Source organism: Aulonocara sp. 'chitande type north' Nkhata Bay, linkage group LG6 (assembly GCF_057382095.1).
Source record: "Aulonocara sp. 'chitande type north' Nkhata Bay isolate Kocher_YH1m ecotype deep benthic linkage group LG6, A_spYH_male_GT1.1, whole genome shotgun sequence".
NCBI classification, from domain to species: domain Eukaryota; kingdom Metazoa; phylum Chordata; class Actinopteri; order Cichliformes; family Cichlidae; genus Aulonocara; species Aulonocara sp. 'chitande type north' Nkhata Bay.
Window position 1 is genome coordinate 36,097,067 of NC_141349.1, and position 18,502 is coordinate 36,115,568.

The 18,502-nt window shown below is 40.6% G+C and overlaps 1 protein-coding gene across 4 annotated transcripts; it reads right to left on the reverse strand.

Annotated features, from left to right (window-relative positions):
- Positions 1-1,767: 1,767 nt before the first annotated feature.
- cep170ab (centrosomal protein 170Ab) lies at positions 1,768-17,209 on the reverse strand. 4 transcript variants are annotated; one of them, XM_086296701.1, is made up of 20 exons: positions 17,114-17,209; positions 15,888-15,968; positions 15,428-15,570; positions 15,214-15,303; positions 14,155-14,236; positions 13,888-13,943; positions 13,299-13,455; positions 12,396-12,533; positions 11,832-12,290; positions 11,370-11,728; positions 11,162-11,281; positions 10,914-11,046; positions 8,004-9,467; positions 7,614-7,857; positions 7,274-7,382; positions 6,918-7,079; positions 6,302-6,390; positions 5,837-5,930; positions 4,883-4,934; positions 1,768-4,728 (listed from the first exon to the last, which is right to left on the reverse strand). In XM_086296701.1, the coding sequence occupies exons 3-20, from the start codon at positions 15,530-15,532 to the stop codon at positions 4,466-4,468; spliced, it is 4,176 nt and encodes a 1,391-aa protein (XP_086152827.1). In that variant the 5' UTR covers positions 15,533-15,570; positions 15,888-15,968; positions 17,114-17,209; the 3' UTR covers positions 1,768-4,465. The 4 variants fall into 4 exon arrangements, 3 of the variants coding, with proteins under 3 accessions (XP_086152827.1, XP_086152828.1, XP_086152829.1); XM_086296702.1 differs by having other exon boundaries at positions 15,428-15,573; XM_086296703.1 differs by lacking the exon at positions 17,114-17,209 and adding an exon at positions 16,172-16,237.
- Positions 17,210-18,502: the final 1,293 nt, after the last annotated feature.

The window sequence follows — 18,502 nt, forward strand, 5'->3', positions numbered from 1 at the left end:
TGTAGGAAATCGAATTTCTTCCATTTGCACTTCACATGCGGATACTGATACTGGCAGAGAAAGAATGTCCTGAAGTACTCTAACTTCACCTTAAGAAACCTTTTATACAGGACCATATGCCAGGGGAGCACACACCGCACACACAAAGATTTTTATAGCCACGACAGTTTATGTTGTGAATACAAAAAGGCTGCTGGTGTAAGAAAAACTGACTTTGCCCCGACCTACTTCACAACACAAGTAACCCTGTGACCACTGTGTTCATAGTACCACAGTGATATTTACATTATTTGTCTCCTCATTGATTAAAGATTGATGGCTGAAATTATTTTAAACAATAGAATTTTGGAAATGCATTGAATGTGTTGTTTTACAAAACTGATGATTTTTAACATTAATGTAATGATTATATTGTTAGCAGCCAGTTACTTTATGTTAGCATAAAGACTAAAGCCAGGATGAACCTAGCATGTAGGCAATCAATTCAGTGTAGCATTGTTTTGGTATTTTCTGACACATTGTACTTGAGTATATTTGATCCAAAAGTCCAGAAAATTTGGAAAGTGTGGAAAATGTGCACCAGTGAAGTCATATTAAATAAGCTGTTTCCTAAGTCTTTAGGAGGTGGCTTACATGATGTCAGGCTAACATTTGGAGGCTGCATTCTGAAGTGGAGCATTTTGGCCATTAGTGTTAATGTCTGGTTAACGGGAAGGCAGGGCAAGCACAGAGCATCATTCTTGTTACCGTTCTTCAATAGAGATTATAATATACAATTCCCTTTCCTTCCAATTAAAAAGCCATATGATAATCAATGACCATTACATTCACATTTTATTGACAATAATCTAAATTATCTCTCTGAGCACGGTTTCTGCCATCTGTACCACTCTATAGTTAATTTGAACACCCAGTTTGCTGACAAAGCTTCTCCTGTTGTTCTCCTCTCCAATGCAGTTCCACACTGATGAACATTCATCAGTGTGGAACTGCAGAATATGTAAATTACACAAGTAGCCCAAACAGTCACAGTGTAGCATCATACACCTTACTCACACTGAGGTAACAGGATTACTATTGCTGTAATACTACTATTGCAAGTTAAACTGAATAATGTGTAGCATGTAAGCTGTGCATGACCTAACACATAATTTCAACATTATATATGTTTAAACAATTACTTTTGAAAACTTTTTTTTTTTTTCACAAACTACCAAACAGATACCTCAGATCTCAAAAACTGCAGTGTTATGAAAACTTTATTTATATGCAATAAATGCAGTGTGAGGGTGGTAAAGCCCATAGGGAACCTGAACTTAATGAAACTAAGTGGGAGCAGTTTAGTCAAACTTAGCATTTCCAGTAGATGAGCACCTGCACAATCCCTGATGTGCACCAGCAGTTGTGGTGAAAGTTGTTCACAGGGGAGAAAAACCCTGACACAGCTTTAAAGGATTAAGGAAGTGGAGCAGAATATCTGAAGACACACAATTAGTAGTGCGGTAACTCTAGCAATGTGGCCTCTAAAACCTAATTTGTCGTGTGTACTTTCTTCTGCAAAGAGTTGGAGTGAAGCCAGACTGGGAGGTGGATTGGGCAGATTGTGGTGGAAGGATGGCAGTTCAAAAGAGATTGTGAGGTGATGAAGGGCAAGAAGTGGAAACGTAAATGTAATTAATTAATTAGTATTACTAAAGTTAGACAAATAAGTTTAATAACACATTATTAATCATTACCAGTTACATTTTTAGTGGAGGATGAGGGAGTTTTAAATACTTCTTAATTCAACCAAATATAGAAATAATATTGTTATAAGCAATGCAGTTAAACTCAACCAGCCTTTTGTCCCCCTGAGAGTGGAGGCAGTTGAAAAATCCATCCATCGGGCCATTTTCTTCTGCTTGTGCAACTGGCCCAGAGCCTATCCCAGCTCAGAGCCACTGAGTAAGCCGTGGAAAACAGCTCATGATTATCATGCATTTTATTGAAAATGAGAAAAACACTGATATTGCAAGGTTGACATTTAAACCTAACATCAATACAAAAAAAGCTCATACAAAACATCCAAACAAAAAAATCTCCAAATGCTCAAACAAAAGGAAAGATAAAGTATGCCGAGCACAAAATGCAATTATTCATCTTTATTAAAGTTGTTTTGGCTAAAATGTTATTCAACAGTTCTGATCAGGATACATTCATATGTAAACATTGGTATGAGGCAAGACATTGGAAAACCTACCCAGTCATTACACTGTGGATCATTCAACAACAAAAAGCAGGACTTGGAGGTAGTCCCTGTCTATGCTGGTTCAAACACATTTAACTTGCAATCAGAAAGTAGTTTGATAAACCGTTCATCTCATCACGGTCAAAGACATAAACATGATAAAGGAGTAGCATTAGGGTGCATTACATCCTGGTCCCTCAGAGAATAATAGCAACATATATTGGCTTTGAAATGCAAAAACAAAAAGACGTCTACCTCCTTCTCGCCATCTTCCTTACATTGGACTCTCTAGTATCTAGGATTATAATGATTGTTTGAGCCAGGGCACTTGTGACAAAATGCATTTGGAAGAGGAAAATCCTATTCTGGGAGCTACATTTCAGTTCACAATTTTCATTAACACATCGGGTTTATCTTTGATAAACTGTCTTCAAATGACATCAGCACAGGAAAAGGGGCATGGATGTAAGTTTTAAACGTAACTACTTTATAATATAACACTGGTACATAACAATATAGGCACCCAGTTCTTTTCCCAAAAATAGGCACGGTGGCCGTTTCTCATGGAAAATCATTACTGAGGCTACCTTAGGCATTGCTATTGCAAACAGGACAAAAATATATAATTTGTAGGGGTGCAACAATACATCGTTATTGAACCGTTCGATACAGTGCTTTCGGTTTGGTACGCATCTGTATCGAACAATACAAAATTTTTTATTTAATGTATCAACTTTTCTTCTGACGATGCTGTCTGTGTTGAGCGCTCAGTGGATCTGGGTTCGACTACTCCGCCTAGGCTGCACTGTTGAGTGCAGATCCACTGAGCGCAGCGCAAGCTAGCAAGACAGAAGCTAATCTCGTTGCAACATGGCAACTGCCTCAACGCTACCCGAAATTAAACCTCCCCCACCTTCATTCAGATCTGGCCTTTGAAACTATTTTGGTTTTCAAGTGAAGCATGACCCTGATGGTAAGTGCGTCATGGACAAAAGTAAAACAGTTTGTCGGATGTGCCACGCAATGCTCAATTGGTGGGAAGTAGTGTGTTAGCGCAGTTAGCTAGTTAATGTGTTGACGCCGTCAAGCCCCATGCATGGGGCGATATGCGGTAACTTGTTAATGAAGATTTGCCGCGTTATGGCGTTAATGTCATTTTAACGAGATTAACAGCACTAGTGGGAACACAACGAATATGACTGCACATTTACTCCGACATCATCCTAGTGCAAAGACAAGTGGAAGCAGACAAAAACAACAAGCACGCATGCTACAAACTTTACCAGAGTCATTTAGACAGCCGTTAGCACATGATTCTCCTTATGGGGACCTGATATGTTTAATATGCTGCTGAGAATATAGCCCAGAAGAAGCATATAGTATAGCTTTTATTTTGGAAAGAGCCATTTCTCTGTAATAAACTCTCTTTTCCAAAGATGAGTGATTTCTCGATCAGATAGATTTTTTTTATTATTATTTTGTTGTTTCAGCAACATTACATTTAAAAACTGTACTTTTGAGTTAAAATATATATTTATAATTTTAATAAATGATAAATTAAAAAGTCATGAAAATTTCTTTGTGTCGAAAAAATATTGAGTATCGAACCGAACCGAACCGTGAATTTTGTGTATCGTTGCACCCCTAATAATTTGATAAATAACTCTTAGGCAGGACAGAAGAACACTTTCAAACATGGCTCCTTGACACTATTGCACCTTTTCAGTTTGGGTTTCCATGTTGGCTCTAAGTCTGTCAAGCTTTTGTGTCACTTGCAAAGAATGCAAGGTAAAAGGTTGGTCTGCTTTTGCTCATTTCAAGCCAAAACAGTAGAATAATTAAAAGGGAATTTGGTAGGTTTAGGTTTAACATCACATCTGCCCTTTTTCTCAAATGTTTTCAAGGATAATGGGTAATGATAATGAGCTGCAACACAAAAACACAGATGGGTTACTGTATATGATGTCAAAGCTTCTTCGTTAGCCTAGCAGTTAATAGTGTAATACTGTCATATAATAGAGCTGTCATCTCAAGAGATTCCCTTTGACAGTGTTGGAATTTTAGAGTCCTAACATAATTTAGTTTGACTGACAGAGCAGAGAGACTTTTCCATATAAAAGGCATTGCTCTGGGTCCTCATCTTATCTCAGAAAAACTTCTAACCTCACACCAGGGTCTGCTCTGAGGGTGTCTGATATCTCCAATTGATTGCATTCTGGATTAATCCACCGTGGAATGTCAGTTGTAGGAATTAGAGCTCTGCTGTAGCCCTGGGTCTCGTTCTGACACTTCTGCATGGTTTGAAGATCCAACAGGTTCAGTGGACAGTAATTCAGGCCTGGAGGATGAAAGTGTGCGTGAAGAAGCTTCTGCTTCAGTTTGTAACACAGCTGCCCTCTGCTGAGCCCCTGGGCTGATCTTCTGGTCAGTCAGAGGACTGGTCAAGCCCAGGTTGGACAGGGCATCCAGAGTTCCATCTGGATCTACCATCATGTCAATTACTGTCAGTTTGGAGCAGAGAAAAACAGTCCCACTTAATACATCATAAGACTTCCCGTGGTGTAGACTGCAGTAACACTGCAGAATACAATACAACAATACAATATTTCACGCTTTTCTTCCAAAAACTAAAGAGAAGCATAGGTAGAGCCATACCCATCAGTTGTCTTTCCACCCTCTTCAAGTCTTGAATGATGGTTGAAATTTCCTGTTAAGAGAATGTGATAGAAAAATGAAAGCTGGTCTCAGGCCTGATTAAGTAAGTGAAGGCTCTTACAGCAAATAAATCAACTCGATTAATCTTTTCATTGCCTCAGGAAAAAGTTTGGAGCCGAGCCCTTTACACTCAGTAATGCTTTACGAGCCCTTTAACTTGTGTCGTGGACACACATATCTCTTTTCAGAGGTTCACATGAGGCCAGACAGTGTTACAGTCAGAATTTATGATCCTGTGCTGGAGAGAGGTAAAAGTGTGTAGAGGTGAAGTTGTAAGTCTTTTTTTTTCTCCAAACAGTCTAATCACATTTGGTGCCTAAATACTGAAATTAATTTGAAGTTAATCTAAAGGGTGTATGACATTGTTGATTTCATTCTCCAAACAGCTATAGCACTGTGAGCACTCACTATGATTGCTTAGAATAAGTAATCAGAAAATGGTAAGGAATGACTGGATTGAAAATAGTGTTCAATTAATTCAAGCCAAGAAAAGGCTAAAAGATTACTTCTATAAATGTGTACTTATGGAATATACTGTGACTGTGGACTTCTTTTTTAAAATTTGGTTGAATTAAACTGTGCCAAAATAACCCCAATAAGGAAAGATGAGTTTGCGGTTGGTTATCTATCGGCTCACATTCCAGAAGCTTCAATACATTAAATGTAGAGTCTCCATAAAATAAAGACAGAATCGGATCACAATCTTGTTACACACTGTATCTGTTTTTCTCCATTGCAATCCATCCTTTTAAAATATTTCACGGTGAACAAGCGCTGTACTGACTGATGGACCAAAATGCTACACTAATATTGTAATTTCTACACCAGTGCTGCCTATTTGGCTATAAATATCACAGTCCTGTCTGTTTCACAAGCCTTCAGCAGATTCATCACCTTGTTTGAGCTCTTGAGCAGTAAGGAGTCATGCTCTGCTTGCAGTTTGGTCTCAATCTCATCCCATTTTCGTTCTTTATCCTTGAAGAGGATCCTGCAAAGCCAGGTTGTTACAAAAATAGGATAAAAGTGAAATACATAAAACATGTTTAATATAGATTAAGTGACTGCATAAATTATTTCATTCAGATGCCATCAGCACATTGTAGCATTGAAAAAAATCTGCCTTTGAATTGTCATTCTAATGAGAAAAATATGTAACTGGGTGGCGGAGTAAGCCTGTGTGATGTGTCATTCAAACTGTGTCACCTGCTATTTCCAACAAAAAACACAGACAAGAATCTGTACACACACAGACAATATTTGTATCATGCAATCCCTCTTTAGTGTGTGCATTGAATATATAAATAACCACAACAACACGTGAAAATCAATTTTTGTTTAGCGTGGTCAAACAATACTTGCCTGATTTTGCAGGTTGTTCTGTCAACAGATTGGCGTATCCTGGTTGACAGCTGAGTCACAGAAGCTAGCAGCAAATTGTCTGGGACCGCCTGAAAGACAGTAAAAAAATATCATCTGAATCTACCAGTTATAAATTACTGGCAAAAAGTGATTAATTTACACGGTAAAATGTAAACAACCTGTACTATTGCTACATTTAGTTAATTTAAGTACATCATTTTTTTCATTAGCTTTACCACTGTTTTTAGGTTTACATTGGCCTATTTTTTTATTAGTCCTTTATTTATCCAGGTAAAAAATCTCATTGAGATTAAAAATCTCATTTCCAAGAGAGACCTGGCATCATGGCAACAAAAGTCACATACCAATTAAGGGATGACTGTAACTAGCATGTATCGAGCTCCCTCTAGTGTCAAACAGTGGTACAGACTGACATGAACGTCTTGCTATTTTTGCTCTTAACATAACTCTAAACTTGCTGTGTTTGCTGCTCCACATACTTTCACTTTCTAATGCAGAGAAGCACATCAAATTCAAAATCTAGATTAGCAGTATGGTACATAGCAGGCCATATATTGAGGAGAACATTATATTTAAAATTGAAGCAAGGCCTTACATCATCTCTATTCCATGTCTGTCGCCGAATGGACCTGGAGCTCTGTCCGCTAGACCTACGAGATCGAAGCTCCACAGACTGCCCATTGGTTCCCAGAATGCTATTATGCTGTGTGGAGGAGCCGCCGAGGTCCAAACTGTCATCAAACACACGCTCCTCCAACTGAAACGGAAATAAAATATATTGAAAATTTATATTCTTTCCTCAGATCCAATTTTTTTGTCCATGTTATGTAATCAAACTTAAGAATTAAGAATCTGTATTCTATTAGCATTAGGATTGCTATAAATGTTATTGAATAAACTGAATCCTTATATTTTGTATGCTATAATTAGTTTAAGATGCAACAACTATACCAGAGCTCCAGGGTCGGTCGCTGCAGGGCTCACTGAGTCAATCTCCCCTGCCACATCATGAATCTCTCTGGCTAGCATGGCCAGGTCTTTTGCAAGATCTTGACTTATCCTGTGGAGCAAACATAAGTATGATGTTATTTTGTTGTGTTATTTTGTGATATTTATTTAAAACAAAATAACAGCTGTAAAATAAGATCCAATAAAAAGAACTGCAACCCTAAGCTAAAAAAAAAGAAGCAATAAAGAGGCACATGCCCTAAAGCAGGAAAAATGTGTTAGAATACTGCTATCTGACTCATTCATCCACTCATATACACAGGAGTACTTCTCACCTACGTACCTGGCTATTTCCTCGCTGTGTGCTGTCCAATCTCTCATATACTCATCCTGTTCCCTAGAGTGCTGCTTCACGGTAGCTAGGCCTGCAGGATTTGGGGTTGCTGGAGCTGAACCTCCAAGCTGGGCTACTCGAGTAGACGGGAATAGCCGTGTGTGCCCCTGCTTGGATATGTGACGATTTGAGCCATACTCATCCTCTGAGGTGGAAGCATACTCCACTGGTACACGGCGCCACCGAGTTCCAGCTGAGGAAAGAATGGCAGTGAAGCTTAGATGAAGCTTAAGATGCCAGATGAATTCTTCTTTAAGTAGATAATTGCAGGTAACTGTACAATCTTTTGGCAGTCAAAGCATAATTAGGAACATTTAAAAAAAATGTGTACACACTTACATGCAGGTGTGGCATGTGATGAGGTTCCTTTACTCTTGTCAGGTAGCTTGGAGGCACTGTTAGCTCTTGCTCTGGGTCCAGGCATTGAAGTCATATTGGACCCTCTCAATCCTTGCCTGATGCCATAATCACCTGCACCGCGGGCCCCCAGACCTCTACTCCTTGTCACAGTGGCCTCTGAGTCACTCTGGGCAGACGGGGAGCCCACTCTTGGCCTCCTTGGCTGTGCCAGAGCTTCTATTCTGGACATGCCTCTTTTTGCCATCCCTGTCTTGGATGTGGAACTAGCAGTGGAGGCCTCAGAGGCCACAGACATCCGGTCTAGGTCAGCAGGTTCAGTGTCTGAGGAATCCCCCAGCCGGGCTCGCCGCAACAGTGATGCCCTGGTAGGCCTGGGCTTGGGGACACTGGTGGCTTTACTGGCGGAAGCAGAGGCAGGAGCTTGACTGATCTTAGCCCGGCTAGACTTAGTGCTGGCTCCAACTGTTGTGCTCCCTGTCTGACCTCTAGCATGTGAGTTTTTGGAGTCTTTCGTGGAGGTGGGCTGTGAGTCTGATAAGAGAGAATTGGAGTTGACATCATCATCAGTGAGATCCAGGGAAGTCCAAGGACGGTTTGGCTGTGAAGGACCAGAAGTTCTATTCTTGACCCTCTTGTCCTGGGTCTCCCTACCACCAGCAGGACCCTTGCCAGATGAGCAAACTACAGTTTTTTCTTTCTGCTGTCCTGCTAGAGTTCGGCGTTTCTGGACTACTTTCCTTGCTCCATCAGCTTGGCTTACTGTACTTGTCGTGTCAACATCTGACTCTGGTGACATGGATCCTTCAATGGACTGACTTGGGGGATCGCCTTGGTCTGACACAGTGGTTTCTAGAAAGGCTGCTACAGCCTCTGAGTCTTTCTGCAGTGTGGCGCTGTCGATGCCAGGCTCTCTAGATTGAGTTTTGCCTGTGAGACCATCAATACGTGGTATGAGCTCTATAGGGACGTTGGAACTTGGTTTCTCCACAGTGAAGCTCTCCTGTCTCAATAGGGGTTTCCCACTACTTTCCCTGGCTTTCTCCTCTTCTTTTTTCCTCCTCCGTACTTCCTCCATTCTTTTTTCCCCGCTGGTCATGGGACGAGGTGGGAGCTTTGTCAACACACCTGACTGACTTGACCTCCCACCACCACTATCCTGCGACTTGGCTGGTGACGAACGACTAGGGCTGCCACTGTGACTACCCACACCTCCTGTGCACTGGCCGGGTCGAGTCTTTCCTCTGCCCACCTTTTCCTCCTGGTTTTCTTTCTCCTGTAGCTCTGTGTCCTGTTTCTCCCCCATATCTGCACGTAGGCCTGAGCCTGGGGTCCTCCTTCCTAGGCTGAGATCCTCACCAGGCAGCTGGGGTAGGGTTCTCCTCTTGCGCTCTGTGTACCCAGTAGAGGCAAAGGAGGCTGAGTGGCTGGATTCACTTATATCAGCTGAAAAGAAAGAAAATATTTGATCAGAATGTGCATTAAACATACATAGTGGATTATATACTGGTAGAATCAGTGCACTGTTAGAGGTGTTTGCAAGATTTTTAATTTAATAGTTGGCTATAATAAAGATCCTTAATAGAAAGTCCCAATAAAAATTTGTTCAATTATTTTTGCAACTTGAAGCAACGAGAAACTAAAACATAAAATTCAGATACAGTGGAACCCCGACTTACGAAATTAATTCGTTCCCGAGGGTCTTTCGTAAGTCAAAAATGTTCGTAAGTCAAAGCACCCATCGCGCCTTTTGAGTGAACGATAGGCTATAGGCTAATTGCTAACTGCAACAACAATACGTCGTTCAAGTGGAACAGCGAAGCGCAAGTACGAAAGCCAAGGGGGTTGTCATATGATACGGAAGGCATTGTGGGCATTCTGGGCTCAGCCAATCAGAGCCAGTGGATTTCGTTACACGGGTATTTTGCCGTAACACGGGCAGAAATATTGCCGTTACGTGCCTTCGTAACTTGAATTTTTTTGTTAAATGGGGTATTCGTAAGTTGGTGTTCCACTGTAGTTAGTCAGAAAGGTTATTTTCTTTAAAAAACAAAAAAGCTGCAATTTCAGACCTTTGACTGAAAGTGGCACACGTTAAGAAACTATTTTGTCTTCCACTTGTAAAATATTGCGATACTTCAATATTTTAACATGAAACCTCTGGCTTCACTGTGGTCACGTGACTCTATTGTGCCAAATGCAAATAATTACAGTCTGCTGTATGTTAGTGAAATAATCAGGAATAAATCTTCCTCTTGGATATGAAAAGTTGCTTGCCTAATGCCTATTTGGTGAAATGTGACCAGCAGCCTGGCAGCTATGTTAGCTAACCTGAAGTAGGCGTCATACTCTTTCTGACACATGCCATTTTAGCTTCTGTGCATTTAAGGAGACCACCTAAGCTAACTTTCTTCTGAGTGGCTGCTGTGTGCCTAAGATGGCCACTCTATTTGTTGTCCACAGTCTGAAGAGTAGAAACTACATAAAGAGAGTGATAAGTTGTCATTGGTTGGCTATATTGCACAAACCAATTAAGAAGAAGGCCTGCAAGCATTCATATCCTTGACAAATTAATTTAACTTTTATCTCATCTGGATTACTCTTTGCATTGTAATTATCCACCACTGTAACAGTATACCATAGCTATTACAGAAAAATGACAAGCCTAATGTGACAGACTGCTGTATAACTGAATTATGAGTAAATTTGTGACACCTGTCTACTTATGCTGCTTTTACAACGTGTTTATCATTTAACCCCAGTGTGTGATTGGACCCTGTGGACTTTGTTTAGCAAACGTTTACATACTGAAGCATGAACAAAATGCTGAAATTAATTTAATAAATATTAAAGGAATCCTTTTTTGAGATTTAGTAAACCTAAACTTAATACCTCTGTCCTCCGTGACCAAGATGTGGCTTTCGCCTCCTGACCCTTCAGGGTCAGTCCTAATATGACTGGCAGCTAGAGTAGCCCACTGTGACACCCAGCGTGGACCACCCACCATCAACTCTTCAGACAAGACCTAAACAAGCAAACGTGGAAATAAAACAAAAACATGTCAATAACTGGAAACAGATGTTGCTTTAGTCAGTCAGAAGACAGCTTATTGAGTATAACTTAGAAGAACGCTGTTACACCTCTGTCTCCATGCGTCCGGGTTTTCCTCGGTCTCCAGTGCCAGACCTTTGGGAGGCGAGTCTTTCTCTCTGGTCAGCACTCCCCACCCTGGACCCAGACTCCTGGTCCACACCAAACACCTAACATATACACAAGTAAGAAAACATATTATGATCAGGAGATTAGATGATAAACTATAAAAAAGAGTTATAACTTTAACGTTTTTACCTTGTCAATCAGTTTCCTAGCCTCTTCTTCTTCATGATCTCCATTCTCCAGCTCGATGGTATAAGTCCCTCTATCACTATAATCATCTCCATGATGATAGCACTCGTCGCGCCCGCTCTGTTGATGGGGTGCTGAGCCACGTCTCCTCTCTGCTACTTTGGATGTTGAAGGTTTACGACGACGTGCAGGACTGTCTTCCTCTGCAAAGAGACCCTCTGGTACGTTTGCACGACCCTCTCTGATCTTCATCCCCGTGCTTCCCCAGAGTCCCCATGAGCGCTCTTCTAGCGCTGCATCCCTGCGCTGTTCACCCAGTGCATTTTCTGAATCACTCTGAGTGCCATCCTCATGTTTACTTCCTGGATAGTGAGGTAATAGATCAAAATGTTGCATAAGAGTGATAAAGTAAGTATCGCGTGTAATACTGTACACTATACCAAACTCTATATCATATAAACACACCTTTAAGACTCCGCAGTTGTACAGGCACATCGCTTTTCACGCTTTCGCCATCATCCTCTGCAACCGTTTCTTTTAGAGCCAATGGTAACTCATTCTGAGCAAGCCAGTCAGCAACTTTGACTTCTGCTGCGACCATGGCTGTCTGAAGAGGACTCAGCTCCTCCCCAACAGCCCTTTTAGGGCGTGGCCTGGTCTCTGGTCCTACCTTCGCAACCCTGTCTTTGACAGTCACTTTACCTGAGGCCCCAGGATCAAACTCAATGGTGAAGGAGGCGTGGCCATGGGCAGGCTCTGCTGCAGCAGAAGCACCACCCTCTTGTTCTCTTGAGATGGATTCACTGCTGACTTTACTTCCTGAGGGATCCTTTGCATCCTTTGTTGGGATCTCGAAGTAGCTAGGCTCCTGATTAGAGGCTGTTTGCAGGGTACACTTTGGGATCTCCTCACTTTTCTTAGATTCTGGCACAATTAATACAAAGATATTTGTCTGGCACCATAAAGTTTACAGAATATTTGTAATATTTCCAAAAAAGTAAACTGATAATGAGCAATAATTGTTGGTACCTGCTTCAACTTTTTCTCGTTTCCGGTCTGAACTCTTGTCCTCTGACTTTCCTGGATGCTGGTCTTCAGTGTCTCCATCTCCCCACCAGGCAGGCTGGCCATACAGGGGGGTGCCCCTGTGCAGCACTGTGACATCCCCTGCCAAAACAGTACATTTCTTTATATATAGGAATGCACATATGTATTAATTGAGGCTTAGAGACCCTAAATAGGCTTCAGGTAAAGGTCATTGTAATGCAACATCCCCAATATTACTGCATATAATTTGCCATCTATATTTAGGCCCTTGATTCAGTTAAATTCTATTTATATAGTGTCAAATCACAACAGTTTCCCAAGGTGCTTTTTATTGTAAGGTAACAACCCTGCAACCCTCTGTGATCATTGACTTTAGTTGTTTTTCATGGTCTTTCAGGCCTTGGGGTGTTGCTGGGTGGACCACTGCATTCCTTTGTTTTCAGAATGCACCAGATTGTTTATTTTGACACCGTAAGATTTTGTGTCTACATCTCTTTGGATCATACTAAGAGTTCCCGAAAATGGATACCAAATGCAAGTTCAACATTTGGAATTAGCTGTCTTTTATCTGTCTAATTTGTCATTAAATAATAACAGAAAAGACTTCATCTGAACCTGTGAAAACAGGGAAATATATTTCACACATCTTGACTGTCTGATTTTGAATCCTCTGTGGCATTATACAGAAGCTAAATTACCAAACGTCTGCCACTGTCCTAGAGTACGGCTGCTATAGTTTGTAGTCCTAAAATCTATTTAAGAACTACCTCTAAAAATTCTTTCATTATCAGTTTATGTATCTGGGAATATTTTATCGATTCAAGGTATTAGATTTACTATATTATATGTGTCCAGTGTCCTTTAACTTTCAATGCTCAGACTTACCTGTTGCCTTGTCCTCTGACCTGTTGGCCTCACTTGGCTTGGCTCCCTCACACACCTGTGCAGCTGCTGCCTCAGGTGGTTTGACTTGAGATTTGGATGATTCTGCCTCTGGGAGTTTCTTCTGGTTCAACTGAAGTTGGCTGCTAAACTTTTCATGCTGACAAATTAGACAACAGAAACAAGGGGAATTAGCCAAAGACAAAGGTTACACAATACTGTCAAAATAATTATGATGTATATCTTGTCTAGATTTTTTCTTGCTTTTTAATCTTCCAGATAGCAGTATGGCATACTGATCGTATGCCATACTGTTCGCATATATTTTGAATGATAATGTGCTATGTTCCTCTAGCTCATGAATAAGAAATCTGCATTATTTTTTTTTCTGTAGCTACCTGGGCAGTTTTTGTTGATGAAACAGCAAATTCATCAATCTTGAAAAGTCATTTTGCCCACTTCAGCAGAACTCTTTGATCTATTCTCTACAATATTGCTCCTAACTGATGAAACCTATCCTGTTTCAAACACAACTATTTACACCGTCTTCAAACATATGAATATTGTTCTTCTGTGTAGCGTGTCATCTAACCTTGAGGGCCTCCTCAGGAATATGCATCTCTCCTCGAACCACAGTAAACAGGTTGGTATGTGAGACAAGTTAAGGTAAAAGATGACGAGCCCTTTGCAGGGATGAGAAACCTGCACTGATAGCCTTATCTATTATGCAGTAGGCAGAGTGCAATGAGAATTCACAGGCTATTCAAGAACCGATAAAGTTACAGTGCACCCCATGTTCACTGACCTTGTACTGCGTGCTACTGGGTTTGACAGATAACACAAGAATACATTCAAAGGATATCATATCCAAACCTCAATTTGTCATCAATTTTCAGCGTGACATAGATTTGCTCCTGTATTCTGACATCGTTGACAAATGTCTGGGAACAAACAAAGAAACAATGTGGTTATGAACAACATATGAGGACTTTGTACAAAAGTGAGATTATTTAGAGTCTCCTGAAATCTCAGTACTGCTTGCATAACAATGATGCTGTCCATAACACACAAACCAACTGCCAATTTTGTACCAGACCTTTAGTCACAATCCTAACCAGATCTAACACAAAAAAGCTTATTTCATGTTGAATTTAAGCAGGGAAACATCTGTACACACATAAAAATGTTTGTACTCTGCCACTTTTTTCATCCATCTGTCTTAAAGCTCTTACCCAAATTAGGATCATGGGTGTGACCCTGAACATAGACAAACACACACACACCCACGGTCAATTTAGAATCACTAATTAGGATAAAATTTATGTCTTTGGGTTATGGGAAGAAACCAGAGCACTTGGAGGAAACCCACAGATTCACAGGAAGCACAAGAAGAACATGCAAGCTCCACAAAGAAAGGCCCCAGCCGACTAAGAGGTTTGAACCAGGAGCAGTGAAGTGACAGCGCTAGCCGCTGCACCATCAAGCTGCCTGTCATAAGCTATGTATAATATTTGCACTACCAAAAATGACGTCTTTCAGTTTATTTAGGGTTGGAAAATAATTTAAATCCAAAGAAAAAACCAAATTATGTTAGAACAGGTTCACGACTACTTTTGTAAGCAGTAAATTGCTGAAGCAGTTAAGGGGCACTCTGGCAATTTAGTACTCAAAGTAATGCATTTCCTTGAATACTGAGGGCTTAAGAGAAACTAATAAAAAATTTGTAAAAACGGAAGCAGTAGAAGATGAGAAAGCCACGGCCCGAAAAAGAATAAATAAGAATAAATAAGGTATACTTTCAGGGAAATGTTTGATATTTAATTTTGGGACACACTGATGTAGATTTTATTGCATTAAAAAACATTAGGCAGGGGTTGCTTTAAGACACATACACATAAATTAAAAAAAATTCACTCACCCCATTTAAGCTGCCCAGGTCCTTAACTTTGTGTTCATCCGTATTTGGCTCATAGTTGATGACAGCATGCTGTTTGTCCACACTACGGGACTAAACCATACAAGATCCAGTCAATCACTATAATCCTCACTAATCTCAGTGCTTCAGATAAAAATCCAGTCAGAGTAAGAATGACAGCTCAGATCATATGTCGGGTGGATTCACAGTACAGTACCTGCAGCATAAGCTCACAGTCATCCCTCCCTACAAAGATCATCTCTCGGGGGAGACGATGGCGTGTCCCCCCACCGCTCACCAGGAACCAGGAAGTCAGACTCATCTCTGCCTGACAAGTTCACATGTGCCCCTTAATGCATCCTGCTGAAAACAAGAACAGTGTTAGACTGCAGTTTATAGCTATAAATCTATTAATGAGACCATTAAATATTTATCCTTCGATCAATGAAAAAATATACTCTTACACTGTAAACAGGAGTGGGTGAGTCATGCTGTTTCATATAATTACATAAAGCAAAAATTATTTCAGCATTTGTGCGTGTGCTTGTGTGTCATATGCACAGTAGCTATTTCGGTTATCACCCGAGGACATTGGCAAGCTTATCAGTCCATGTAGTGCAGCTAACAACAAGAAATTTAAAAAAAATGTAAGTTCCAAAAATAAAGAGACAGCTTACAGTATTTCAGGCATTCTTCTAAACTCCCAAAGTGAGTCGCTCAGCAGGATTGTCCTGTCATCAGCTTCACAACGCACTCCACTGAAAAAGGAGGAAGAATAGTTAGATACTGTGCAAAAAGAGAGTGCATGTGAGGGTGACAGGGAGATGGGGCTTAGAAAGAAAGAGATAATAAAACATGTAATATGACAGCTAATTCAATCAGATCCAGAAACTCTGAGCCAAACAGAAGACAGGCATATACACCGACCACAGGAAGTCAAGGAAACAGAGAAAATAGAGACGTAAATAGAATATCCACTTCTCTGCTCCCCATGATTCTCTCATATGATTTCCAGGCAGTTGTCAGGATTCCCATGCACACAAAACAGCACAACAGCGCTTTTCACTGACACAAACACCCCGTCCCCTCTCTGCATTATTAGTAGGCAGGCCTGCTGACTCATGCTCCGAGAGAGTCATAGGTGAATTAGTAAGATTTAATTACGCACACGTTGTCATATGTGAGGCTCCTTTTTGTACGTCAGCTCAAGCCCAATGGGACAGCCCCCAACCTCCCAATAGAGAACTACGTGGTCCATCCTTTCAGTAGGCTGGCTCCTAGTGGCCCAGATTTTCTCTTTAGACGCTTGATCACACACACGGCTTCACCCACTCTGATATGAATCTCCTCTGCAAATGACCACACATCAACTGAGGCTGCAAGCGGCAGCAGCTGATGAGTTAGAGTCGGCCAATGACTGAGCCTGAAAATTAGCTCGGTTAGGCCATGTCTCAGTCCAGCGTTCATCGTGGAGCCATTTAAGAATGATAGCAAAGACCAGCTAATAATAAGCAAAAAGTATCATCTAATTTCATCCCAATATCGCGCAGATTGTAGGATAAACACAAGACTGGCCACAATGAGTCTAACATTTATTAGCGACATGTCATCTGAAGCGTGCATTAATCTGTCACGTTCAGTACATCCCTTTACGCACACCTTTTAAGCCAAACACAGGCTAATTTAGACAGATATCTGTTATCACGTGCTTTAAAGCCAACCAAATCATGTTTAGGATGCTGCCTGCTGATATCCCACGATCGACCATTATGGGCGACGTATAGGTCTGTCGCACAAACAGCGAAGCTCATTTCACTGTCTTCATCCTTATATCAGAGGAAGCAACCAAAGGCATCAGCGCAGGCCTGTTAGGGAAATAAAACAATGGCAAAATGTCTCTCACCAGGTGTTCTATGGGCAAACAGCATCCGATGAGTAGAAGGTTATGAACAGCGATGCTGCTGCTGCTCCTGCAACCCCTCTGCCCAGCCTAGGTCCTTCAACACTGCTGTGTCTTGGCCTCAAGGTGGCGCAATGCGCTCATGTAGGAAAAGATGAGGTTATGTAATATAGACAGCGAACCATGAGTGGCCCATATTAGGTGGATGATGGATCATTTATTTTGGGCAGTGACTCGATAATTAAATTGAGTTGGCATATAAATTACAGTCGTAAGACTGGAAACGCTGAAAGTATAATAATAGGAAATTAAATGCATGCATTGTATATAAATGATACGATTTGATTATATTTGCATTGAAACTTTTTAAAATTACAATGTAGCTGCTATGTTAGTATTTCAATGTTTTAGATTAAGCGCTAGAGTGAGTAATCTACTGGTTTCCAGCTCCGTATAATTATGTTAGGACACAGCTTATGATAGTCTATTAAAGGTCAGTCTTGTGTTGAACCACTAGATGGAGCCAAAGTACTGTGCTGTGATTTCGATGCCGACGTAAATTCAATTGTTGAGCCTGATTAGGAAGCTAGTATATAATCAACAAAATAAAAGCAAACCATTTTTAAAAGTATGGGTGCTGTTAAGGTCCTCCGGCTTTATTTGCGTTAAGTTAGAGAAGGGGCTTTTATGCGATTCTAATAAACTTTATTCATCATGAAACCAAAATAAATGAAAAAAGAATTGCCCAGCATCTTTTCGGCTGTTCTGTAACTGCATAACGACATACGAAGGTCAGGTGAGAGAGTATAGGGTATAAACCTGCCCATCAGGCCACCGTAATCCACTTGACACACACTGTTTTTGTTGGACATGCCCCCTATAGGTTCCATTAGTCATGAATTACTAGCTTTGTTTAAAAGCAAGCGCACTTGACTGTACACGTTAATCCAATCTGATCACTGGAAAACTTGGAAAAAATTAAAATCCCACATTGGCTTCAGCCATAATGAATGGGCCCAATATTTAAATGCAACAGCTGAATGAATGAAGCTGAGACTTAAGTTTTATCGGTGAGTTATAAAATTCCATTAGGTCTGGAATGCATAATATTACTTTTTTTTATTTTATTTATTTTGTTGTTGTTGTTGTTGTTGTTGTTAAGTATTTCAGAATGCTTTACTGAAATGTTGCTTACCTGTAACATAAATTAGACCTTTGGAGTGGATAAGAGTTAAATCCACGTTTCTCTTCAGTTTTGGAATACAGGCTCAGGTGCATTACACAAGCTGACAGATTACAAATTGTTTTGTAAATCAAAGCACGTTACACTCTAACTCTAATATCTTTTTTCCCTTTCTTTATCTTTTACACGTCCACCATCGAAACAAAACG

Excerpts from the sequence above, each read along its gene's own strand:
- cep170ab (XM_086296701.1), bottom strand. The coding sequence starts at position 15,532 with ATGAGTCTGACTTCCTGGTTCCTGGTGAGCGGTGGGGGGACACGCCAT. Across the intron at positions 12,291-12,395 it reads ACGAGAAAAAGTTGAAGCAG|AATCTAAGAAAAGTGAGGAG; the intron begins GTACCAACAATT and ends TAATTGTGCCAG. Across the intron at positions 9,468-10,913 it reads CTTGGTCACGGAGGACAGAG|CTGATATAAGTGAATCCAGC; the intron begins GTATTAAGTTTA and ends CTTTCTTTTCAG.